At 45.5% G+C, this 27,810-nt stretch overlaps 1 protein-coding gene across 16 annotated transcripts in view; it reads right to left on the bottom strand.

The window, feature by feature from the left end:
• Positions 1-27,810, bottom strand: part of SNX29 (sorting nexin 29) — a 592,115-nt gene that overhangs the window by 550,202 nt on the left and 14,103 nt on the right. For all 16 annotated transcript variants that reach the window (XR_010152279.1, XR_010152276.1, XR_010152275.1 and 13 more), the window contains exons 2-3: positions 19,157-19,218; positions 15,480-15,532 (exon numbers count right to left, since the gene is read on the bottom strand). Coding sequence is in view for 9 of the 16 variants with exons in the window: in XM_024349767.2 (XP_024205535.1) it covers positions 15,480-15,532; positions 19,157-19,218 (115 nt within the window). In the remaining 7 variants the exon portion in view is untranslated. The remainder of the gene's footprint in view (positions 1-15,479; positions 15,533-19,156; positions 19,219-27,810) is intronic.

Genomic DNA, 27,810 nt, shown 5'->3' with positions numbered 1-27,810 from the left:
CAAGTGATTCTCCTGCTTCAGCCTCCCGAGTGGCTGGGATTACAGGTGCCCACCACCATGCCTGGCTGATTTTTTTTTTTTTAATTTTTAGTAGAGATGGGGTTTTACCATCTTGGCCAGGGTGGTCTCGAACTCCTGACCTCGTGATCCACCTGCCTTGGCCTCCCAAAGTGCTAGGACCACAGGTGTGAACCACCACGCCCAGCCAAAATAAATCATTTTTAAAAATAAATAGGCAAGCCCTATATGAAGAAAAACATAAAATTTTGTTAAACGGCATAAAGATCAAACAAATAGATAAAAAGAAACCCCATTTTCCTGAATGGGAAGACTTATTAAACTCAAAACATCAATTTTTCCCAAATTAATGTACAAACTTAATACAATTCCAATAACAAATGCAGGAAGGACTTGGCACCCCTTGTTCTGGGGTACAGGCCAGGCGTGGTGGCAGGCACCTGTAATCCCTGCTACCTGGGAGGCTGAGGCAGGAGAATCACTTGAACCCGGGATGCGGGGGTTGCAGTGAGCCAAGATCGCGCCATTGCACTCCTGCCTGGGTGACGAGAGAGACTTCGTCTCAAAAAAAAAAAAAAAAAGAAAGCCCCCCCACCCAAAAAAAAAATCCTAATACATATGGAAGCATTTCATCTATAATAATGGTAGCACTTCAGTCAGATGGGCAGAATGGGCTGCTTAACCAATGACGTTAACACAAAGGATCATGCAGCTGAAAAAAAAATAAGAATAAATTCCTGTCTCATAAGGATAAACTCCTAATGCAAACCACAGACAGAATGAAATTCCAGATGGGTCAAGATCAAAGAAAAATGTTAAGTGTAAAAAATGAAAACGTTTACAGTAAAAATAACTGAGAAAAATACTGAAGAATCTGAGGATAAGATGCAGTACTCGAAAACCAAAACATTTTAAGGTTCACAGAATTAATTACATAAAATTTGTAAATGTCTACATGGCAAAAAGATACCATAAATACAGTGAAACAATAACTAAAGTGACAGATGAGAAAATATTAACAGAACATATAGCTGAAAAAATTAATATTCACAAAAACTCTGTTTCTACAAATGGATAAGACAAGCAACTCAAAAAATAAAAAGCACAGAAGGTGAAGAAATCAACCACAAAAGGGTGAAATACAGTTGGCCAATAAATATAAGAAAAGATACTCAATCTCACTAATAGCCCAAGAAAGTATAGTAACACTGAGGCCCAGGTTAGGACTAAGGACTTCAAAAGCAATCATAGTGCTAGCAAGAGCATGGGGAAATAGGTATTGCTGATAGGAATAGAAATATGAATTGCTATACTTTTCTGCAAAGAGATCAGGCAGTAAAATTTTTGTTGTTGTTGTTGAGATAGGGTCTCATTCTGTCACCCACACTGGAGTGTAGTGGCACAATCATGGCTCACCGCAGTCTCGACCTCCCGGGTCCCAGTGATCTTCCACCTCAGCCTCCCAAGTAGCTGAGACCACAGGCGCTACCACGGTCAGTTAATTTTTTTAATTTTTTTTTTTTTGTAAAGACAGGGGTCTCACTATGTTGCCCAGGCTGGTCTGTAACTCCTGGGCTTAAGCAATCCTCCTGCCCTGGCCTCCCAAAGTGCTAGAATTATAGGTATGAGCCACTGTGTTCGGCCAGTATAATTTTTTTTAAGGTGCATAACCCTTTGACCCAGCAATCCCACTTCTAGGAAATCACCCTATAAAAATAAAAGCCCTAACAGCTAGAAAATGAACAAGAAATGAACAGACAGCTCACCAAAAGGGATATGCAGATGGCCAACAAGCACAGGAAAAGATGTCCAACATCATTAGTCATTAGGGAAATGCAAATTCAAACCACAATAAGACACAACTACACACCTATCAGAATGGCTAAAATCCAAAGTCATGACAAAATCAAATGCTAGCAAGGACACAGAGAAACTGGATCACTGCCACACTACTGGTGGGAACGCAAAATGGTACAGCCGCTCTAGATAAAACTAACTATGCAAATACCACACAACCTAGCAATGACACTCTTGTGCCAGAGAAATTATTGTTGGCAAGAAAGAAAAAGGTAGACTCATGAACTACTGGTAGAAATGTTTCGAAAGCCAGAGGCTGCTCTCTGACTCAGCAACCCAACTCCTGGAAACCTATACCAGAAATATAAAATCCTCAGTATATTAAAAAAAAATGATGCTTAAGAATGTCTATTGCTTCATTGTCCATCATAGTAAAAATCAGAAACAAAGTCAGTATTCCACAGGCAACTGTTTGTACATCTGCAACATGCAATGCAATGTAGCCTTTTAAAAAGAATAATTAGCCGGGCGGGGGCAGTGGCTCCCACCTGCAATCCCAGCACTTTGGGAGGCCAAGGTGGGCAGATCACTTGAGGTCAGGAATTTGAGACCAGCCTGGCCAACACGGTGAAATCCCGTCTCTAATAAAAACACAAAAATTAGCCGGGCGTGGTGGCGGGCGCCTGTAATCCCAGCTACTCAGGAGGCTGAGACAGGAGAATTGCTTGAACCTGGGAAGTGGAGGTTGCAGTGAGCCAAGATTGCACCACTGCACTTCAGCCTGGGTGACAGAGCGACATTCTGTCCCAAAAAAATAAATAAATAAAAATAATCATTAGAACTATAACTTGGAGGCCGGGCACAGTGGCTCAGGTGCCTGTAATCCTAGCACTTTGGGAGGCCAAGGTGGGCAGATCACGAGGTCAGGAGATCGAGACCATCCTGGCTAACACGGTGAAACCCTATCTCTACTAAAAATACAAAAAGTTAGCCGGGCACGGTGGCGGGCGCGTGTAGTCCCAGCTACTCAGGAGGCTGAGACAGGAGAATGGTGTGAACCCGGGAGGCGGAGCTTGCACTGAGCCAAGATCGCATCACTGCACTCCAGCCTGGGCGACAGAGCAAGACTCCGTCTCGGAAAAAAAAAAAAAAAAAGACCAGGCACGGTGGCTCACGCCTATAATCCCAGCACTTTGGGAGGCTGAGGCGGGCAGATCACGAGGTCAGGAGATCAAGACCATCCTGGCCAACATAGGGAAACTACATCTCTACTAAAATACAAAAATTAGCCAGGCGTGGTGGTGCGTGCCTGTAATCCCAGCTACTCCGGAGGCTGAGGCAGGAGAATCACTTGAACCAGGGAGTTTCAGTGAGCTGAGATCGCACTACAGCACTCCAATCTGGCGACAGAGTGAGACACCATCTCCAAAAAATATAAAAAATTAAAAAAAAAGAACTATAACTTGGAAATGTTTCAGTGCAGGAGTACCAAGATAAAAAATAAAAATGCACAGCATCATGTATGATTCTATTTTTGTAAAACAATGGCAATAAGGCTACATATATGTGTATATATACATGGCTATTTTATCTGTAAATAACTGTGTACGCATGGAAAAATATAGAACAAATAATTCTTGGTCATTAACATAAGCAACCCAAAGGGAAGGAAAACATACAGGACAGAAAAAACGGGACCCTCCCCCTCTCCCCCAAAAAAAATAGTTGACCGAAAAGTAAAAAGAAAAAAATTCATGCTTGGCAACAGTGATAACTCACAAGGCAGCAGTTCTCAAGGTACCATAAGTGTGAAGGTTTGAGAATAGCAGAAAGGTACATACAAATAATCAAATTAATCTTTGTACAGAGGAACCAGAAAATGGAAAAATAACCTATCTTTAAATGGTAAATCATAATTTCTGATGATTTTCTTTTTCTTTTCTTTTTTTTTTTTTTTTTTGAGACGGAGCTTCATTCTTGTTGCCCAGGCTGGAGTACAATGGCATGATCTCGGCTCACCACAACCTCTGGCTCCCAGGTTCAAGCAATTCTTCTGCCTCAGCCTCCTGAGAAGCTAGGATTACAGGCATGCACCACCACGCCCAACTAATTTTGTATTTTTAGTAGAGACAGGGTTTCTCTATGTTGGTCAGGCGGGTCTCGAACTCCTGACCTCAGGTGATCTGCGCTCCTCGGCCTTCCAAAGTGCTTGGATTACAAGCATGAGCCACCACGCCCGGCTCTGATAATTTCCAAATGTTACTAATATAAACAATAATTGTCCTCCCTGGTATAGACAGATCTCCAACTCTTGGTCTAGATGCAAATGCTGCTTGGATACTCTTGGCGGATGAGGAATGTCAAAATCAGGAACAGGTGCTGGCACTGAGAAGGAATCTGCTGCAGGAGCCAGTAAATCAAAATGGAAAAAGAGAATGGAGAAAAACAAGAGCCCCTGGATGCAGGCGTGAATAAATGAGACACGAGAAATCACATGAAGCCAACAGTCAATGGGATCTCCAAGTCTGGTCAAAGTCCACAGCCTGAGAGAACAAAAAATTCAAACCAAAAGCTTGCTTTAAAAAAATAAAAACTCAGCCAGGCACAGTGGCATGCACCTGGAGTCTCAGCTATTTGGGAGTTTGAGGAGGGAGGACCACTTGAGGCCAGGAGTTCAAAGCCAGCCTGGGCAATATAACAAGACCCGTCTTTAAAAACATTTTCTTAATAAATAAAAATAAAGGCCAGGCACGGTGGCTTATGCCTGTAATCCTAGCACTTTGGGGGGCCGAAGCGGGTAGATTGCCTGAGCTCAGGAGTTCGAGACCAGCCTGGGCAACACGGTGAAACCCCATCTCTACTAAAATACAAAACAAAAAAAAATTAGCCGGGTATGGCGGCATGTACCTGTAATCCCAGCTACTCGGGAGGCTGAGACAGGAGAATCACTTGAACCTGGGAGGCAGAGGTTGCAGTGAGCCAAGATTATGCCACTGCACTCCAGGCTGGGCAACACAGCGGGACTCCATCACAAAATTAAATACATAAATAATAAATAAATAAAAATAAAAAATTTAAAAACCAATATATATTTCTTTTCATTCCTGCTTTCTGGCCAGCAGTGCATGAGACCACCCTTTTTTCCTCTCTCGATATATATATATATATATATATATATATTTTTTTTTTTTTTTCCCCCAGTAGAGACAGGGTTTCACTATGTTGGCCAGGCTGGTCTCGAACTCCTGGCCTCAAGCAATCTGCCCCCCTCAGCCTCCCAAAGTGCTGGGATTACAGGCGTGAACCACCATGCCTGGCCACTAACAATAATCTTGACTGTTGTTTTGAGGTTTTGTCAGTCTGATGGGTGAAAAGTAGGCAGCTCACTGTTGCTTTAATTTGCATTTCCTTGACTACTAGTGAATTTTGGTGTCTTTCTTTTTCCTAACATATGTTTGCTGGCTATTTGGCTTTGCTGTTTTATGCAAAGCTTCCATGGTAGAGCCACGACATTATTTCTCAACCTCCACATCTGGGTAATCACTGAATCTCATCAAGGCTCAGTCCCAAACCTCAATCCTTCTGTCTCTTCCCCAGTCCCTGCTTCACTCTGCCCTCCAACCCAGGTTCTCCCAGATTCCATCTCACCCCACCCACCTCCACTCCTCCACCCACCCCAACCCATGCATCCTGGGCAGAAGCTATCTACCTGAAATGCAAATGTGACTGTGTCATTTTCTTTCTTTTTTCCCAATTGGTACCATACTATGCTATAGGTACACAGTACATGACACGATTTTAGGGAAACACAGATAAACATTTATGTGTGTCAGGAAAAAATATAACCAGCACCAGACCAGAGTGGACAGTGCCTTGGAATTCCACCTCAAGCCAACCTCTGGCTCAGATGGAACACAGAAATGGCAAAAATGGTGAAAATGGTACACAATGGCCTAAGTTTAAGAAATAATGCCCTGCCAGGCACGGTGGCTCACGCCTGTAATCCCAGCACTTTGGGAGGCCGAGGCGGGCAGATCACGAGGTCAGGAGTTTAAGACCAGCCTGGCCAACATGGTGAAACCTCATCTCCACGAGAAATATAAACATTAGCCAGGCATGGGGGCAGGCGCCTGTACTCCCAGCTACTCGGGAGGCTGAGGCAGGAGAATCACTTGAACGTGGGAGGCGGAGGTTGCAGTGAGCCAAGACTGCACCACTGTACTCCAGCCTGGACAACAAAAGCAAAACTCTGTCTCAAAAATAAAAAATAAACAAAAGAAATACTGCCCTAACCGATGGCATTCCAATACTTCCCTGTGATAGCAGAGAAGAACCTGCTGACTTTCCAACTGATCTCCCAAACCAAACAACACTCATTCATGCACCCCACCATTTTGCCCCACATCCCTGCACCTTCACATCTGCTATTCCCTCTGCCTAAAATTCCTATCCCACCTATTTGACCGCTAACAACCCTGCTGTCGCCCTATGACAACTAATATTTATTACAGGTCACCATAATTGCCCACAATTTACATGTCCAACTCCCAGATTCAATTTTGAATTTCTTGAAGACAGCAACCATCTCATCCAATTTGCATCGCCAATGCCAACATAGTACTCTATAAATAAATACCTGTTGAATGAAGGAATTAATGAGGCAATCCCTCCAACCTTCAGTTACTAGTAATTGTCAAAAAACACAGGTATGTCTAGTCATACAAAAAAAAGTTTTGAGTTTATTACGTTTTAACTGGGTGTACCAAGCAAATATTATTACAGCTAATCCTGACTATAACCCTAGCAAGTGAGTATCATTATTATTATCTGATTTTCCAGATGGTGCATGCGAGGTTTAAAGGAGCTAAGTCAGTCCAAAATTACACAGCTGGTAACTGGTGATTTGTGGCTGAAGGAGGCATGAAGGTAAGTATATCTGACACCAAAGCTCACACCCCATGCTCACCACCTCTCTCCACTGTCAGGTTCATGACGAAGATGATGGTGCTAACATATTGTTTACTATGGCCTAGGCAGTATTTCTCAACAACTATCAATATAAGTAAGACAAATATTAATTTAACTTTAGATATAAAAATAGGTTCAGGGCCAGGCATAGTGACTCACGCCTATAATCCCAGCACTTTGGGAGGCCAAGAAGGGTGGATCACCTGAGGTCAGGAGTTTGAGAACAGCCTGGCCAACATGGTTAAACCCCGTCTCTACTAAAAACACAAAAATTAGCTGGGTGTGGTGACACATGCCTAAAATCCCAGCTACTCGGAAGCTCAGGCACAAGAATCGCTAGAACCTGGGAGGCAGAGGTTGCAGTGAGCCGAGATCACGCCACTGCACTCCAGCCTGGGTGACAGAGTGGGATCCTGTCTCAAAAAAAAAAAAAAAATCAGATATAAAAATGGGCTTAGATTTGTTAAACGTCCTGGAGGTTCCCCATTGCTAGAAATAATCTTTTTTCAAAAAAAAAAAAAAAAAAACCCAAGCCATTCAGTTAATCAAGCAGTAAAATAAAAGAGTATGCAATATGGACTGTCTACTACAGAGCCTCAAAGTGGAAATAAAGTACTTGGGGTAAGGGAGGGGGAGAGTCCAATTAATGAACCCCAGGATTTTTGGCCAGGATGACAAGAATCGTAACATCCAGTCAACACCTCAAACTAGTTAGAGGCTGGTAAGAAACTTGTGATGCAGGGAACATAAAAATCACATGACAAACATTCAGAGATATTTAAAAGAGAAGTAAAAGCCTGAAAAAGCCATTCCGTTTCGTAAGTCCTCTGGGGGATACACGTGACAGTTTTCAACTGCATTAAGAATAACATCAGGAACAACAAAGGGCAGCTGGTTTTGGTTTTTAGCTTCCTGAGAAGTCCAAAACTGATTCTAATTCCTCAAAAGGTTAAAAAAAAAAAAATCACCAAAACTAATCATTCTTTCCTGCATGCTTTGAAAGGAGAAGAAATGCTCTCCTATGATTTCTTCTGACAGTCACCTGAAAGTTCATTAAAAAGAGCAATTTCTTGTTTGTTTGTTTGTTTGTTTGTTTTGAGACGAGGTCTCACATCGCCCAGGCTAGAGTGCAATGGCGGGTTGATGACTCACTGCAGCCTCGACCTCCTAGGCTCAAGTGATCCTCCCGCTTCAGCCTCTTGAGTAGCTGAGACCACAGGCCTGCACCACCGCACCTGGCTAGCTAATTTTTGGTTTTTTTGTAGACATGGGGTTTCGCCATGTTGGCCAGGCTGGTCTCGAACTCCTGGGCTCAAGTGATCCTCCCACCTTGGCCTCCCAAAGGGCTTGAGATTACAAGTGCGGGCCACTGCACCTGGCCAAAATTAACAACTTCTAAATGCAGATGAATACCTGAAGCCAACTCACTGCCACCCATATGGCAAAGAGATCCAGTGTGTGAGTGTGTGGTAAATGTCTACCAAGTGTCAAAACACCTTACATATCCTTATAATGAAAATCACAACAGCTAACAATTACTGGAAACTTACTACCTGCCAGGCAATGTTTTAAGGGTTGCACATGAACTGACTCATAACAACCCTCTGAAGTGAATACCATTATACTACCCATTTCAGAGTTGAGGATATTGAGGTGCAAGAAAGAAACTTGCCCAAAATCGCAACACAACCCAGAACTGGCAAACCCAGGATTCAAATGCCAAGCTCCAAAGCCCATGCTGATTCCACTGCCCCCGTTATCATTCCTGTTCATAATTTAAAGGGAAAACTTGCAGATCACGTCCTCTGATTCCGTATGGGACAAAGACGCCTTGGCGGAACAATCACGTGTCTAGTCTTTGAGGTAACTTCTAGGGCCTACAAAGCTCCTGGGCCATTATTTCTAGAGGGCAAAATATTCCAAAGATATCTTAAAGCTTCTTCACAGGCCAGTCTGACTGAAAGAACATGGAATAATTTCAATGAACCATAAGAATGAGTCTTTGTTCCTAGGGAAAAACAGAGCTAGAAAACACCACCAACAAAGAGAAGCGCGCATTTCAGAGCCCAGCGGCTGCCACCACTTCCTCCTGGGGAGGCTTCTCAGGACTCCATCTGAAGGAAAAAACAAGTCTCGCCTGCATTTCCCCTAATGTCAATACTGTTTTATGTTCCATGTGAAGATGGCTGCATCTCACGGTGTCCGTCTCTCACAAGATCAAATATACACATACACACACACACACACACACACACACATATACACACACACATATAAAAATATATATATACATGTATACATATATATATATCTCACACACATACCCACACACACATACAAAAACATGCTCACACACATCCACCTTGGATTTTGTATTTTGGCAAAATACGGTGCACCATTTAGGCTCCCAAATCCAGCAATGGTCTGCTCTGTCCTGCTAGCACTGTCTCTACTCGAAACATTACTCATCCACCAACACCTTGGCAGCTTTTTTCGGTGTAAGGATATGTACTATTATTTACTTATTTGTCTTGAATTTGACTCACTTTGTTCAGTTACATACACCTGTTTAAAAATTATTTTAAAATTTAAAAAATGGAAAGCTCCATCACAGTTGTAAATGGTAAACTAGCATCATATGACATAAAAACAGTAGCCTTAAAACTAAACATAGGCCGGGCGCGGTGGCTCATGCCTGTAATCCCACCACTTTGGGAGGCTGAGGCAGGTGGATCACTTGAGGTCAGGTGTTTAAGACCAGCCTGACCAACATGGTGAAACCCCGTCTCTACTAAAAATACAAAAATTACCCAGGCCTGGAGGCGCACACCTATAGTCCCAGCTACTAGGGAGGCTGAGTCAAGAGAATCGCTTGAACCCGGGAAGTGGAGGTTGCAGTGAACTGAGATTGCACCACTGTACTCCAGCCTGTGCGACAGAGCAAGGCTCCATCTCAAGTTAAAAAAAAAAAAAAAAAAAAAAACTAAATACAATTAATTTAATAAATTTTGACTCTCTTCCATGGCCAGAGGACGGCTCTGAGCCTGATATCTGCACACTCTTTTAAAAAAGAGAGGCATATGAAAAACATATTGTTTTTAACTATTTTGAACAAGCTGTCATTTTTGTAAGTCAAAAATGATCCAGGCCGGGTGCGGTGGCTCATGCCTGTAATCCCAGCACTTTGGGAGGCCGAGGCGGGAGGATCACCTGAGGTCGGGAGTTCAGGTCCAGCCTGACCAACATGGAGAAATACTGTCTCTACTAAAAATACAAAATTAGCCAGGCATGGTGGTACACACCTGTAATCCCAGCTACCTGGAAGGCCGAGGCAAGAGAATCGCTTGAACCCAGGAGGCGGAGGTTGCGGTGAGCCAAGATCGCGCCATTGCAGTCCAGCCTGGGCAACAAGAGCGAAACTCCATCTCAAAAAAAGAAAAAAAAATTTCCTTGAAAAAGTAGCGAAAAGCAGGCCAGGCGCAGTGGCTCACGCCTGTAATCCCAGCACTTTGGGAGGCCGAGGCGGGCGGATCACAAGGTCAGGAGATCAAAACTATCCTGGCTAACACGGTGAAACCCCATCTCTACTAAAAATACAAACAAATTAGCTGGGCATGGTGGCAGGCGTCTGTAGTCCCAGCTACACGGGAGGCTGAGGCAGGAGAACAGCGTGAACCTGGGAGGCAGAGCTTGCAGGGAGCCGAGATAGCGCCACTGCACTCCGGCCTGGGTGACAGAGCGAGACTCCATCTCAAAAAAAGAAAGAAAAAGTAGTGAAAAGCTTTAAAAACAAAAGGAGAAAAAGGGCAGATGGCTGGATCAGAGAGCAGGGCATGTGAGGCCTCCAGGCTGTGTTAAGGACGTGGGTCTTTCTCCCAAGAGCAAAGACAAGGCAGCTGGGAGGTTTCAAGGGAGCATGAGGTGAGGGAATCTGCATTCTGCATTCAATGTGGTGGAAGCAGGACAAGAACGAATGGGAAGAGCCTAGGGCTGCAGCGGCCATCCTGTGAGATGCTGGTGATGGGGACCGCGGGCCAGCAGAGGAGTTGGAGGGAAGTGAGTGGATTTGAGCTCAACTCCAAGGCCGGGCCAGCTATCAGCGGTGAGGAAGGGAGGCAACTCATCTATCTTGTCAGTCCTAAGTTATTTTTAAATGTTCGCTGACTTTCCCTCTTGAGATTCAACTTTCTTCTTCTTTTTAATTATTTTTTTGAGACAGAGTCTTACTCTCTCACTCAGGCTGCATTGCAACGGTGTGATCTCGGCTTACTGCAACCTCTGCCTCCTGGGTTCAAGCGATTCTCCTGTCTCAGCCTCCCGAGTAGCTGGGATTACAGGTGGGCACCACCACGCCTGGCTAATTTTTTTATTTTTAGTAGAGACGGGGTTTTGCCATGTTGGCCAGGCTGGTCTTGAACTCCTGACCTCAAGTGATTCACCAGCCTCAGCCTCCCAAAAGGCTGGGATTATAGGCGTGAGCCACTGCATCCAGCCGAGATTCAACTTTCTCACAGAATAGGGACAATGATGTGGCCTTTTCCAACATGAAGGTGGTGCCACCTTTACCCAAATACATTTCAAAGGTAAGACCAGGTCTCTGATATTAAGAAGGAATCCCACTGAGGTAGAGGAGAATAATTTTTTTTTTAAACTCAGCCTCAAAAACCATTTAGTCACTAAATGGCACACAAGGGAGAAAGAACAAGTCATGGAACTCTAGCCGTTCCAAAACGTCTAACATAGGCTATGGCATTTTGCCTCTCTGAATCTGTTTTCTCATCAGTAAAAAAGGGATAACCCAGGCACAGTGTGGCTCATACCTGTAATACCAACACTTTGGGTGGCCAAGGTGGGAGGATCCCTTGAGTCCACAAGTTTGAGACCAGCCTGGGCAACATAGTGAGACCCCATCTCTACAAAAAATACAAAAATTAGCCAGGTATGGTGGCTTGCATCTGTAGTCTTAGCTACTCAGGAGGCTGAGATGGGAAGATCTTGAGCCTGGGAGGTTGAGGCTGATGTGAACCATGATCACACCACTGTACTCCAGGCTGAGCAACAGAGCAAGACCCTGTCTCAAAAAAAAAAAGAAAGGGTAATACTTCTGCTCCTTCTGAGGACTAAGAATCAACATAAATAAAATGTAGCAAAAGCAGTCACAAACTATAACTATTATTATTGCTTTTTTTTTTTTTTTTTTTTCTGAGACAGAGTATCGCTCTTGTTGCCCAGGCCGGAACGCAATGACGCAATCTCGGCTCACCAAAACCTCCGCCTCCTGGGTTCAAGCACTTCTCCTGCCTCAGCCTCCCTGCTTAGCTAGGATTACAGGCATGCGCCACCATGCCTGGCTAATTTTGTATTTTAAGTAGAGACGGGGTTTCTCCACGTTGGTCAGGCTGGTCTCAAACTCCCGACTTCAGGTGATCCTCCCGCCTCAGCCTCCCAAAGTGCTGGGATTACAGGCGTGAGCCACTATGCCTGGCTATTATTATTATTATTATTATTATTATTATTATTATTATTTTAGAGACAGGGTCTCTGTCTATTGCCCAAGCTAGAATGCAATGGCACGATCATAGCTCACCGCAGCCTTGAACTCCTGGCCTCAAGCAATCCTCCTACCTCAGCCAACCAAAGCAATGAGATTACAGACATGAGCCACAGCGCCTGGCCTATTATTAGTAATAGTAAGCCACGTACTCCTTTTAGCCATAAACAACAGTTATCACAGAAAGAATTAACTTTTTAAATTCTACTATAAAATAGAACATTTTCTATAACAAAGGTTATGGTAGTAAATTCTATTATATAGGTTCAGTATTCCTTATCCAAAATGCTTAGGATCAGAAATGTTTCGGATTTCAGATTTTTCCTGACTATGGAATATTTGCATTATATACTTAACAGTTAGGCACGCCTAATCCAAAACTCCAAAATCCAACTGGCTTCCATGAGCATTTCCTTTGAGCATCATGCTGGTACTCAAAAAGTTTTGAATTTTGGAGCATTTTGAATTTCGGGTTTTTGGATGAGGGATACTCCACCCGTCTAAGAATACATTAACCCAACATTCAGAGCAGGATTGCCTCTCTCAGGAAGTGGACAGCATGGTAATGAAGAAAAGTGGTCAAGAAGTCATGGATACTTAGACACACACACGGCACACACACCCATACACACAGACAAACCAACCCGGCCAGGAAGGAGGAGTCTTTCCTAATTACCTTTGCATCCCAGACCCTGGAACAGTGATTGCACTGGAAGCTTTGGTGTCCAGCAGAATCACCTGGGAGTCCTGTTGAAATGCAAATTCTCAGCAACCTCCTCGGCTTCAGGCATACACACACACACTCATGCACATATACACATCCTGCTCCAATACAACTAGGACAGGACTTAGACACAGGATCATTAATCAATAAGCCTCCCAGGTGATTCTGATGCAAGCAGACCTTGGATCCCTGTGTGGACCAAGGCCAGGCCCCATAGTAGGCCCTCAGGAAGGACTAAATTGATCAGTCGAATGATCTAATGCCACAAACATATACTGAGAATCTAATGTACGACAGGCACAAAGTGCTTGTGTACAACACTGAGAAGTAAAATTTTAAAAATAAATGGAGAAACACCCTTTCTGCCTTCAAATCTCACAGGCTTCGTGGTGGCACAGATATTTAAATGCTTGACTACAGTACAATGTGATACACACACTCATCCGGATAACAAATTTTTACTGAGCACCTTCTAGATGCTTCTAGGCACTAGAGAAACATCTGTAAACAAGACAGCAAATCATCCCTGCCTGCACAGAGCCGACATTATAGTGACAGGTAATAGGCAAAATTAAAAAGCCGAATGTATATATAGTTTGTTGGATGGTAATACGTGCAATGGAGAAAACCTAAGCAAAGAAGGAACGGATAATAGGGTGCATCGTTTTAAATCTGTGCCAGTTTCAAATCATCCACGTGGCTCTATTCCAGGAAGGTCTACATGCTTTCTCATGGCTGTTAAAATTCTACAAAAGAACAAGGGTAGGAAAGGACAGAAAGAGGAACGATGGACACGGGAGGGTGAGCTAGGGTGAGAGGGTGGGGGACATGAACAGTTTCCAGGATAAGATGAACGTTGAGCAAGCAAGTTCCCTTCCCTTTCCTTCCCACACAGGAATGTCCCTCCTGCCACCCCAGGGGCTACGGAGCAAGGATCAGCTCTGACTGAGCTCACGACGCATTTGCAGCAAGGACTGGATGCCTATGTGTCTCCTACCTTTGCCAAGCCCTATGTGTCTCCTTCCAGCCAATGTTATCAGCTTATGCAATGATGTCAGCCTTTCCTGGGTCGTGAATGTCAATGGCCATTTTTAGGATTTTTTTTTTTTTTTTTTTTTTTTTGAGATGGAATCTTGCTCTGTCGTCCAGGCTAGAGTACAGTGGCGCAATCTCGGCTCACTGCAACCTCTGCCTCCTGGATTTAGGCAATTCTCCTGCCTCAGTCTCCCAAGTAGCTGGGATTACAGGCACCCGCCACCGTGCCTGGCTAATTTTTTGTATTTTTAGTAGAGACGGGGTTTCACCATCTTGGCCAGGCTGGACTCAAACTCCTGACCTTGTGATCCACCCGCCTCAACCTCCCAAAGTGCTGGGATTACAGGCGTGAGCCACTGCGCCCAGCCGAATTTTATTTTTTGAGACACAGTCTCATCCTGTCTCACTCTGTCACCCAGGCTGGAGTACAGTGGCGCGATCTCAGCTCACTGCAACCTCCACCTCCTAAACCCTTAATTTTCCCCAAAATTAGCCTGGGTTCAAGCGATTCTCCTGCCTCAGCCTCCCAAGTCCCTGGGACTACAGGTGTGCACCACCACACCCAGCTAATTTTTGTGTTTTCAGTAGAGACGGGGTTTCACCATGTTGGCCAGCCTGGTCTCGAACTCCTGACCTCAAGTGATCCACCTGCCTCAGCCTTGCAAAGTGCTGGGATTATTGGCATGAGCCACCGCACCCGGCCCATTTTTAGGAATTATTTTTGTCATAAAAGGAACAAATGATCACAATAAAAAATGTGAAAAATACTAGAAAGCAATATTCCCAGTATTCTTACCCCTACTGCTACCTCAGGCCACGTTTCGCTGTGTTCTGGCCAGACTTGCTATCTAACATACCTAGGACCACTCCATACGCATAGAATTTCGGATCCTGCTCTTGTTATAACATATGCCTTTTTACTATATATGTAATTTTTAAATCACTACCTATGCATTTTTCTGTTGAAAACAAATTCTATATAAACATCATTTTTAATGGCTATATAACATTCCACCCCATTAATGCACTATATTTTATTAACCATTTCCCAAATCTTGGGTATTTAGGCATCCAAGTTCTCATAATTATTAATTACCCTGAAAATAACTTTATATGGAAAGGTATCTCGAATAATTCCCTCAGAATAGATTCCTAGAAAGAGAATTATGGAAAATGTGGAGTGTTGGAGATGAGTAGTCACCGCACAGAGAGTCCACGGTTGAGTCAAATTTCAGCGCTGCACCTCTTGGCTGCAGAGGCAGAGCCCAGAAGCCAGCCGCCTTCTGCCGCCTTTCCAACCTCGATGGTCAACAGTTTTAGAAGCTGGCCACCTTCTGCCGCCTTTCCAACCTCGATGGTCAACGGTTTTAGAAGTGACATATTTACCTGCTGTCGGAATCCGAGGCAATCTCCTTTCTCCCTCCAAAGCGGATCTGGCACTGCACAGAAAAAGAAGCTGCTGAGATCAGCTGTTGGGATGGGACACTCAAAACGTCATAAAACAGCCTACACAGGGCTTAAGGGTCAGGGAGGGGACACGGGACCAGAAGCTCTGCATGCCAAGTGAGGACGTCCCTGTCCCCTGGGTATCAGCACAAGACTTAAGAAGGTGCGCACCCCAGCCTTGAAGCTGCCACTTAAAGGAAACCCTTATCTCCCACTTGTACAGAAGCAAGCCTTGTGGGAAAACATTGCTAACAGAAAAACAAAAGCACACAGCCATCTGTGCATTATCCAGGAAGCTGCTCCTGCCTGTCGGCAGCTGACTGTCTACCACACAGAGCTCTTCACGGGCGATAATTACAACTTCTACAAGCCTGTGCTGAATGGATCCCTTTGGACGAGCCCCAGAGTTGTCATGACTGGCTATGACGTTACAACAGCACAATCAAGCCTCATATGAGTCATCTGGTTGTGCGGAATGACAATTTACTGAGGGTGGGAAAAATAGAAGCAGGCTACTCCTTTTTTTTTTTTGAGATGGAGTTTCACTCTTGTTGCCCAGGCTGGAGTGTAATATCGATCTCAGCTCACCGCAACCTCTGCCTCCCGGGTTCAAGCCATTCTCCTGCCTCACATACCCAAGTAGCTGGGATTACAGGCATGTGCCACTATGCCCGGCTAATTTTTGTATTCTTAGTAGAGATGGGGTTTCTCTATGTTGGTCAGGCTGGTCTTGAACTCCCGACCTCAGGTGATCCGACCGCCTTGGCCTCCCAAAGTGCTGGGATTACAGGCGTGAGCCAATGCGCCCGGCCCTGCAGGCTACTTTTTGAATTAGTAAAATTAAAATATAGATAACATAAACATTGCCATTTTAACCATCTTTAGGTGTAAATTTCAATTCACAATGTTAAGCAACCATCACCATTATCCACTATTCTAATTTTCTTTAAAGAAAAAAAAAAATAGGGTCTCTCTCTGTCACCCAGGCTGAAGGGGAGTGGTGCCATCATAGCTCATGGTAATCTCGAATACCTAGGCTCAAGCAATTCTCCCACCTCAGCCTCCCAAGTAGCTGGGATTACAGGAACGTGCCACCAGGTCCAACTGATATTTTTTATTTTTTGTAGAGACAGGGGTCTCACTATGTTGCCCAGGCTGGTCTCACACCCCTGGCCTCAAGATATCCTCCTGCCCCAACCTCTCAAAGCACTGGGATTACAGGTGTGAGCCACCGTGCCTGGCCTACTTGTCTTTTCTTTTAAAGGTATAGTATCTCTGCTATGGGTAGCACGCTTGCAGGGTTCCTAAACTTATTATCAAAACTACTACAATGTGTGTGTGTGTATCTGTGTGTGTGTGTATATGTGTGTGTGTGTATATACATATAATTTTAAATGACATATTTGTCAAAACACATGAAACTGTACACTTAAATGGCTATATTTTATTATATGTAAATTATACATCAATAAAGTTTATTTTTGAAAGTCATGCAAAAAAAGTCATAGGCAACACTTTAACCGTCAAAATAACAATAATAATAATAATGATAATAACAGCAGGCTAGGCGCGGTGGCTCACGTCTGTAATCCCAGCAGTTAGGACGGCCGAGCTGGGCGGATCACCCGAGGTCAGGAGTTCGAGACCAGCCTGGCCAACATGGTGAAACCCCACCTCTACTAAAAAATACAAAAATTAGCTGGGTGTGATGGCACGGACCTGTAGTCCCAGCTACTCATAAGGCTGAGGCAGCAGAATCACTTGAGCCCAGGAGACAGAGGTTGCAGTGAGCTGAGACGGCACCACTGTACTCCAGCCCGGGCGACAGAGCTAGACTCCATCTAAAAAAAAACAGCAGCAGCTGTGGGCATAAGCTCCACTTTATTTCTCTCTACCTGCTACCTTTAAAGTAGTTCAACTTGCCTCTTCGCCTTATTATATTTTCCATTTCTGCAGCAGAGAAAGAACCAGCTAATAACATGGGCTCCAGATGTTACCATGTTAACAGAGGGCCAGGCTCTGTCCAGGCCCTTTACCTACTTTAACAATCCAATTCCCTCAGCAGCCATACACAGATAAGTGACCCAGTTACAGAAGAGCAGAGAGCTGCTCAGGAAGGGTGCACGAGTTGTCCCTGTACACACAGAGCTAAAGAAGTAATAAAGCTGGCCTTTAATTCCAGCTACGTCTCAGCCAAAAACCTGTGACCTTCCTACCATACAATGCCTCAAGGCTTGCGTAGATACTGCATTCTCTGGGCTCACTTCAATACTCAACGTACACCCCGGCACATGTGGTGGCATGCACCTGTAGTCCCAGCCACTCAGGAGGCTAAGGTGGGAGGATTGCTTGAGCCCAGGAGTTTGAGGTTACAATGAGCTATGATGGTACCACTGCGCTCTAGCCTAGGCAACAGCAAGACCTTGTCTCTAAAAAATAAAAAAAAAAATTTTAACACACACCCCTATTAAAATACTTACCTCCCTATAGTGTAATTACACACATAATTATAACCGTCAACTGCCCCTTCCAAAAAGCAAGCTCCTAGAATTCCTAGATTTGGATCCTAGCTCTGCCTCTTACTATGACGCCCTGAGCAAGTTGTTGGATCCCTCTGAGCTTCAGTCTCTTCATCCGTAAAATGAAACCAATTGTAGGAACTATAATCTCACAGTGTTGTTGGAAGGATTAAATATAAAGTGCTTAGCAGAGAGCCTGGCACACAGTGGAGGTGTGATCAGTGACAGCTAACAGCAGCATGCATCTGGTACATGCGGCAAGCAGATTCCAGTCTCACATCCAAGCTTACTTCCAAGCCCAGCCGGAGTCAAGCATCACAAACAGCATCACATCAATCACAGCAAAGCTACCTGGAGTGTCCACACAGCTGGGGGCAGCAGCAGAGGACCTCAGGCGTGGCCTCCATCCTCCTTGTCCTAGCCTTCTTGTGCTCAAGGGTCCTAACTCCAAACCACCACCTCTGCACCCCTCAGAGTTGCCCTCAAACACAACTGCTTGGAAATGAGACAATGAGACTTTGAAACCCACATCAATGACTTTTTTTTTTTTTTTAATGAGACAAAGTCTCACTCTGTTGCCCAGGCTGGAGTACAGTGGCGCAATCTCAGCTCACTGCAACCTCCACCTACCAGGTTCAAGCAATTCTCCTGCCTCAGCCTCCCAAGTAGCTGGGATTACAGGTGCCTGCCACCACACCCTGCTAATTTTTGTATTTTTATAGAGACAGGGTTTCACCATGTTGGCCAGGTTAGTCTGGAACTCCTGACCTCAAGTGATCCGGTCACCTTGACCTCCCAAAGTGCTAGGATTACAGGCGGGAGCCACTGCACCTGGCCCAGTGCCTTTCTTGAAGGGACATCACTGACGGATGGGGTCCTCTAGAGGGCTTTGGGAATTCAAGACCCAGGACTTCCTCCAACCCAACTATGACCGTGTTCACTGCTCTATCATTTCCTGGGAAAAATGATTAGATCACTTCACTGTTCCCAGGTATAAAGTGGGAGTTAGTCTGTGTATGTTATAGGGAAGAAATGACCTACATGAATTATCTGACACTATTACTCGACCAAAAAGGCAAATGTGTGCTTTCTGCTTACCTGTTTCACTGCATCCAGCAGTCGCTCCAGCAGAAATTGTCTTTTGTCATTGTTCTGTGATCCTAAAATGCAATGAGGCTTAATTAGTTCTCTCTGACGCTCGGACACGGCTGTCCCCAACTAGATCAGTCCTTTCCTACTGATCTTTAACAAAATCAGTAGCACAACTAGGTATCAATAATCTGTATCATTACAATGAAGTTTGGCTATTGCCTGTTACTGCATCAAAGGAAAACAGCTAAACTAATTTTCCCCAAATCTGAACATGTCTAGAATGGTCTAAAGGTTTCTCAACCCTTGGCACTACTGACATTGTAAGATGTTTAGCTGCATCCATGGCCTCTACACACTACGTGGCATTAGCACACACAAACCCCTGAGTTATAACAAAAATATCTCCATGTAATGCCAAATGTCCCCTGGGAATCAAAACTGCCCCCAGTTGTCAACCAGCAGCCTAAAATAAAATATAAGTTTCCCAGTACAGCAGGAACTGCTCACTGGCTGTTCTCACTATCATCTCCAACATCCTTTTCCCATGCCACCTTCAGCAATCCAAGCTGTGAAACCTGATTACTCCTCTTCTCAGCAGCTGAGGTTGAACTTAAGCAGTCTGGCCAACGAGAAGAAAGCAGAAGTAGCTCCCAAAGTTCTGGGAAAGTCATTCATTTCTGATAGAAAGAAGAGCTATGCAGAGCATCACTCCCTCCGCCATCCTTCATGCCTTAATCATAAACATGTTGGGTGGAGCCGGAGTAGCATTTTGCCACCATGAAGTCATGAGCCTGAGAGAAAGACCCAGAGAATCACAAAGACACCAGCCCTGATATCACTGAGTTGGTAAGCCAAGACTAGAAACAAGCTAACTCTCACAAAATAAATAACCCTATTTGTCCACACCACTGCACATTGGGCTGTTATTTGCATCCAAAAGCATTCCCAACTGACACACATCACATATGCTGAACTTCCATTTAGGAAGGTCTGGGGCAAGGGCACTTGAAAGCACCAGGCAGACAGTTGGTAGAGCCACACCTGATCTCCACAAGAGGCCCAATGACTCCAAGCAAGATACAAAGCCCAGAGTATGATGCACCAGACACAGAGCACATTCACTTCAAAGGATACTGAAATTCAGTTTCTAAGGGCAGACGCTCCACACTGCAGGCGTTGAATTGCCATCAGGCTGCTTCTGTCTTGGGCAACTCTACATGGGCTGCACCAGAGAGTAGCAGCAGGGCATTATCTCAGAGGTGGTCAGTGATTCCTCCAGGTCAAGCCAGGGCCAGCTGGTTGATAACAACCACCACCGTGTGCTGGGCGCATCCTACATGCCAGGAACCAAGCTAAGCACTATGCATGCATCATCTCCCTTCATCTTCACATCCACCCTATAAGCCAGGATCCCAAACACAGATGGGAAAGCTGAAGCTCTGGGAAGTCAAGTGATAGTGTGTGTTGATCCACCCAGGAGTTCAAGAAGTTAAATCCACCCATATTTAACTTCTAGTGTATGTGAGGCAATGTTTTAAGAGCTGAGGACACAGGAGTTAAATGGTGTAAAAGATCCATCTTCTCATGGAGCTAAAATCCTACTAGAAGGCCGGGTACAGTGGCTCACACCTATAATCCCAGCACTTTGGAAGGCTGAGGCAGGAAGATTGCTTGACATCAGGAGTTTGAGACCAGCCTGGGCAACATGATGAAGCCCTGTATCTACCAAAAACACAAAAAATTAGCCGGGTGTGGTGGCACACACCTGTGGTCCCAGCTGTTCATGAGGCAGAAGTGGAAGGATCACTTGAACCCAGGAGGCAATGGCTGCAGTGAGCTAAGATTGTGCCACTGCACTCTGGCCTGAGTGACAGAGTGAGGCCCTATCTCAAAAAAAAAAAAAAAAGTATAAATGTAAACTAATCAATGAAAAAGTGTTAGAGAGTCACACTAGGAAGACAAAACAAAGACAGTGATGGGATAGGGAGGAAGCAAGAAGGCTGCTTTAGCCAAGGCAGCCACTGAGGGCCTCTCTGCACAGGTGACATTTGAGCGGAGCCCTCTATGAAGAGAAGGAGCAGCTATGGAAAGACAGGGCAAGCCAGTGTTCCAGACAGAGCAAACAGCAAGGGGAGAGGCTCGGAGGTAGGACAAGCTTGGCTCTGGTCTTACAGGACCAGAAGGAAGTTTGCTGTGGCTTGAGCAAAAAGCAAAAAAGCGGAAGGAAAGATCAAACAGGCGGGCAGATGCCAGTCACATAGGATCATGTGGGCCATGATAAAGGGGTTAGACTGTTGAAATTTGAATACTAATTGGTGGAACAGTGATCCTGACTCAAGACCTCTAAAGCCTGTGTTAGGACCACGATACCAAGGATCCTGCCTTACCCCCAGGCCTGGTAATGAAACCAGTCAGCAGATCCTTTGAGACACACAATAAAACAACTGACTCTTCAAAAAGTACCGTTAGTATTTTTTTCTGGAAGAGGTTTCGATCAAGAATAGCCTAGACACCATTCCCACCAGCCATGAGGCATCTCAAGGCATCGCTCAGGATGGCTATAGACCCATCTGGCCAAGGTCCTCCAACACCTCTTGACACCTGTGTCTATCAATCAAACGCTCTTTGTTTCAGAATCCAGGGTTTGGATTCTGATCTTCCCTCCCTAACACTAGAATAGAAAAAAAGTCAGGCTTGCTTTCTTCCTTTTTCCAAGTATGAGTGAGCCCGACAGCTCTACCTGCCCTTGAGCAATGCCAACTGGAAACTTGACAGGGTTCCCCGCACTGGAAATGCCTTTGCTATTTCTTTCTCATCATAAAAGCAATTCATGCAGGAAAAAAATAGAATAATAACAAATCAGGAAAAAATGTACAAAGAAAATAAAAATCTCTTTCATCTCCCTAGTGATAATTTTTTAATGCAGTGCTTCTCAAACTTTAATGTCCACACAGATCTCCTGGAGATCTTGTTAAAAAGCAGCAATTTATGTTTTGGCGTTTTTTTCTGAGACAGGATCTCTATCACATGGGCTAGAGTAAGTGGCACAATCATAGTTTTCTACAGTCTCAACCTCCTGGGTTCAATCGACTCTCCTGCCTCAGCCCTCCGAGTAGCTGGGACTACAGGCACAGGGCACCACTCACAGATAATTTATTTATTTTTATTTTTTATACAGACGGGGTCTCACCCCAGACTCAAGCGATCCTCCTGCCTCTGCCTCCCAAACAGCTGGGATAATACGTGTGAGCCACCACACCCAGCCCAAAAGGGAGGTTCTGGTTCAGGAGGTTGAGGATGGGGCCTAACTCTTTTTTTTTTTTTCTGAGACGGAGTGTTGCTGTGTCACCCAGGCTGGAGTGCAGTGGCCCAGTCTCGGCTCACTGCAACCTCCACCTCCCAGGTTCAAGCAATTCTCCTGCCTCAGCCTCCCAAAAAGCTGGGATTACAGGCACGCACCACCACGCCCAGCTAATTTTTGTATTTTCAGTAGAGACAGGGTTTCACCATGTTGGCCAGGCTGGTCTTAAACTCCTGACCTCGTGATCCACCCACCTCGGCCTCCCAAAGTGCTGGGATTACAGGTGTTAGCCACCGTGCCCTGCCAACTCTGTGTTTCTCATAAGCTTCCAGGGGAGCTGATACTGCCGGCTCCTTTCACACCTGAATAATAAAGATTTAGCACCTACCCTTCCTGATATGCACAATGATCCTCGATGTCTTTTTTTTTTTTTTTTTTTAAGAGTATTTTGCTCTACTGCTTATTCTGGATGAGATGTCAGCAGCCTCCTCTGCCTTACTCTGCAAAGCCTCTTTTCATGACGGGGTGGGGAGGAAGAAAAGAAAAACCTGTTCTTTATACAAAAACTACCCGAGATTGTGCAGGTCTCAACCCAGAGGCTCACACTTCCTGGCTGTGATCTCTCTGCAGGCAAGAAGCTGTCAAGTGAGATAATCTTGACCTCAGAAGGGGCAGCTGTGGCCAACTTAGCCCTGAATGAGCTTAAGAGAAAGGGGTCAGCCAGGCACAGTGGCTCACACCTATAATCCCAGCAACTTTGGGAGGCCAAGGCGGACGGATCACATGAGGTCAGGAGTTCAAGACCAGCCTGGCCAACATGGCAAAACCCCGTCTCTACTAAAAATACAAAAATTAGCCAGGTGTGGTGACGGGCGCCTGTAGTCCCAGCTACTCAGAAGGCTGAGGCAGGAGAATCGCTTGAACCTGGGAGACGGAGGTTACAGTGAGCCAAGATTGCACCAATGCACTCCAGCCTGGGCAACAGAGTGAGAGTGTCTCAAAAATAAATAAATAAGAGAGAAGGGGGTTTACTAGGCTGCAAGGAGCACAGGTGGTCTCAGGACAACTTATCAACTGAGAGGAACAGTGGAGAGCACTGAGCGGGAAGTCACAAGGCCTGAGCTCTCATCCTGCCTGGCCTGCTTGCTAGCCATGTGACAGGGACAGTCACTTCCCTTGTCTGGCCACTGGTTTCTGCATGAGATCATGCCCTTCTAGCTCTACAGTCTATGGAGACTCTGCAGAGACAGGCAGGCAGAGCAATCAATGCTACCAGTCTCCTTCTTACCTTCTCCCTTTGAATCCAGTGGAGAGTACAGCACCTCCGCCAGGGCCCAGAAGAATCTGCCAGCTTCAAATGTTGCCGCCACTCAGAGAGAAGTAGGAAGAATGTGCCCACCTACCGAATCCCAACCACAGGCTAAGTCATTAAATGACCTATGTAATCCTTGACAAAGAAGGAAAAGTGGTTCCATTCAGTAGAGAACACTTCGACTCAGAGAGGAAAAGACCTTTACCCAGGGCTAGACTCATGGGAAGTGGCCGAGGAGGGATACATTTCCAAGTCCATGGGATCCTGGAGCTGCCAGCTGCTAAGCCCTGCTCACCCTCGACCTCCATCACAACCTGCAGCAGTGGCCCAGTGCAAATTCAGCAAACACTTTGCCACACAGGAGCGATCAAACCCCATCTTCCTGCTTCCTCATCTCCGGGGCAGCCCCCAGCCAGCAGTCAACCAGGTGAACACGAACAGGCTTCTTTTTATTTCTCATTTAGATCACCATCAAAATGAAAACAGAAAATGGAAAGGCACCCAAGGGAATACCTCCAGGGGTCCACAAACCTGTCTGAGAAATGCAGTCAGCTGACACTCCCTAACTCTACTCAGAATCCTCATGTGCACGGGAAAGTCAGTCACCTAGTTGGATCTCTCTTTAATGTTTTGTTGTTGTTGTTTGTTTGTAGACGGAGTCTTGCTCTTGTCACCCAGGCTGGAGTGCAATGGCGCGATCTCAGCTCACTGCAACCTCTGCCTCCTGGGTTCAAGCGATTATCCTGCCTCAGCCTCCCAAGTAGCTGAGATTACAGGCTCCTGCTACCATGCCCAGCTAATTTTTGTATTTTTAGTAGAGACGGGATTTCACCATGTTGGCCAGGCTGCTCTCAAACTCCTGACCTCAGGTGATCCGCCTGCCTTGGCCTTCCAAAGTGTTGGGATTACAGGCATGAGCCACCGCGCCCGGCCTTTGTCTTCAATGTTTAGAACCCTCAGGATCTAATGTTTAATGTTTAGAGTCCTTTGGATCCTACATTAATTTTTACCACAAATCTCTAGCCTTCTGCCTGGGGTCACCATTCAAGCTACAGTGACCTCCTGGAGAGAAAGAGCAGAAATTAAGAACAGGATAGTGTGGGTTAGAATCCTACTCCACCAGCCATGTGATCATGAGCAAGTTACTTAACCTCCCTCTTTCAGGCTCATCCGAGAACCTACCTCTTCGGACGATAAAATGAGGGAAATTGTATTGTGCACCTAGAACAGTGCCTGGTATATACCAAGCATTTAATAAAATTAGCTATCATTATCATCATTGTTGGCAACCCTTACCCCAAGGTATCAAGACCTCTGGCTCCCAGAAGTCCTTGCAACTAGCTACCTTCTCTCCAAAGCCCAGGCAAAGCAATTCAATCCAAGCCTCTGTGTTTGCTGCCCTGGGAGATCCAAGGGTGAAAGAGGACCCCTGGCACGTGGGGAGGAGAAAACAAGCAGGAGGCAACCAGGCACTCCGGCTATATTCCTTCTTTAACCCTCGCAACCCTGGAGCTCCAGGTAAACTGGTTCCCATTCCACAGAGGTCAAGCCCCTTAATCAAGGCCACACAGATATATATATTTATTTATTTATGAGACGGAGTCTCGCTTTGTTGCCCAAGCTGGAGTACGGTGGCGCCATCTCTTCTCACTAAGGCCTCCACCTCCCATGTTCAAGCAATTCTCCTACCTCAGCCTCCTGAGTAGCTGGGATTACGGGTGCCCACCACCACGCTTGGCTAATTTTTTTGTATTTTTAGTAGAGATGGGGTTTCGCCATGTTGGTCAGGCTGGTCTCGAACTCCTGACCTCAGGTGATCCACCCACCTCGGCCTCCTGAAGTGCTGGGATTGCAGGCGTGAGCCCCCAAGCCCAGCCCTGCAGCCATTTAAATAGTGGTATTTCGCTGTCTCTCCATGCAGCGGTGGAGGTGACGTCATGCTAGACATTTCCCTGGTGAGATCCTTGTAACACATTAAGCAGGTACAAGCGAGAAAAGAAAAAGAAGGCAATGCTCTTTGAGTGCCCACTGTGTGCGAGGAATTCTGCCCAAGGGCACACAGTCAAGCAGGTGCTGCATTGGAGGCTGAGCCCTGCTCTCCCTAACTCTCAGGCAAGTGTTCCTTCCACACACCACACTGTCATCCTGGTGGGGACCAGGGCAAGCTCACTGAATAACTGGGAACCTGAGCCGTGCTTGCAAAACTGGGAAGGACAGAACAGGTAAATCCATAGAGACAGAAGGCAGACAGGTGGTTGCCAGGGGCTGGGGTGGTAGGGGGATGGGGAGCTACTGCTTAATGGATATGGAGTTTCCTTTGGGTGATGAAAATGTTTTGAAACTAGATAGAGTGCTGATTGCTCAACAATGCAACTGTACTAAATGCCCCTGAACTGCTTGCTTTAGAACAACAGTTAATTCTTTGTTTTGTGAATTTCACCTCAATTAAAAAAAAAAAATTTAAGAGATGGAGTCTGGCTCTGTCAACCAGGCTGGAGTACAGTGGCATGATCATAGCTCACTGCAGCCTCCAACTCCAGGGCTCAAGCAGTCCTCCCACCTCAGCCTCCCAAGTAGCTGGGACTACAGGCATGCACCACCACACTGGGCTAATTTTGTACGTTTTGTAAAGACAGGGTCTCGCTATGTTGCCTGGGCTGGTCTCAAACTCCTGGCCTCAAATGATCCTCCTGCCTCAGTCCCTCAATGTGCTGAGGTTACAGGTGTGAGCTACCACTCTTGGCCCAATATTTTTATGAGAAGGACTGCAACAGGTAGATGCTGGCTGAGAAAATGTTCCTATTCTAAGGAACAACTACAGTAGGATTCTCCCAAGGGCTAGACAAGGCAACTGCCTGGAGAACCCAGTCCCCATATTGAATCACACAATAGAAAAGCTACTCCCAGCTGGGTGAGGTGGCTCATGCCTGTAATCCCAGCACTTTGGGAGGCCAAAGTGGGTGGATCACTTGAGGTCAGGAGTTTGAGACCAGCCTGGCCAACGTGTGAAACCCCATCTCTACTAAAAAAAAAAAAAAAAAAAAAAAAGGTTAGCCTCACGTGGTGGCATGCACCTGTAATCTCAGCTAATTGGGAGGCTGAGGCAGGAGAATCACTTGAACCTGGGAGGCGGAGGTTGCAGTGAGCCGAGATCACACCACTGCACTCCAGCCTGGGCGACAGAGTGAGACTCCATCTCAAAATAAAATAAAATGAAATAAAAAATAAATAAATTTACATATATTTATATTTTTATAAAATAAAATGAATAAATGTAATAGAAACCATGCCTTGCTTCCACGGGCCCCTCCTGCACCCCTGTCTCCCCCTGCCTGGCATGGCTCTTCCTTCATGAGATGGCAAGTCTCATGGCAAAGGCCCTCTGTGACAGCCACCCCTGCCTCAGTTGCTGTTCCTAGCTCTGGCCCTTTTGCTCTCATTTCCTTTACCCTGCACTGAATTATCTATGCAGTGGCTAGAGCATCGGGAAGCGCAGATGAACACACAATAAATGACTTACTAGTATTACAGGATACACACAATGATGTTATGTGATTCATCCAATGTGCCCTGCAAAACTGCAATGAACACAGCATTTCTCTAAGCCCTGCGTGTGCATCTGTGGCGGGCTGCCTCACATGATTTGTTTCTGATTTTCACTGAACCTACACCTTTAGCATACCCTAGAATGGGGGTCAGCAAACTTTCTCTGGAAAGAGTCCCACAGTCAATATTTTAGGCTTTGTGGGCCAAAGGGTTGCTGTCACTACCCAACTCTGCCACTGCAGTGTGAAAAACAGCCATAGATAACATGTAACGAACAGGTCTTGGGCTGGATTTAACAGCCCACTGCCCTGGCAGAAATAATGAAGGCTGGCAGGTTAAAAATTAAAACAATAGTGTCGGAGTTTGTAGACCTTACAGCCACCGTGCGGTTAGATGGTTAAACGTGAGAGTTCCCCAGCAGGCTGTAGACCAGGCCTGCATCATAATCATGCTCCCATCTTCCCTTGCCCTCTAACCAAGGCCCCACATACAGAGTCTTGC

This window comes from Pan troglodytes, chromosome 18 (assembly GCF_028858775.2).
Source record: "Pan troglodytes isolate AG18354 chromosome 18, NHGRI_mPanTro3-v2.0_pri, whole genome shotgun sequence".
NCBI classification, from domain to species: Eukaryota; Metazoa; Chordata; class Mammalia; order Primates; family Hominidae; genus Pan; species Pan troglodytes.
This window is presented reverse-complemented; position numbering and strand designations above follow the sequence as displayed.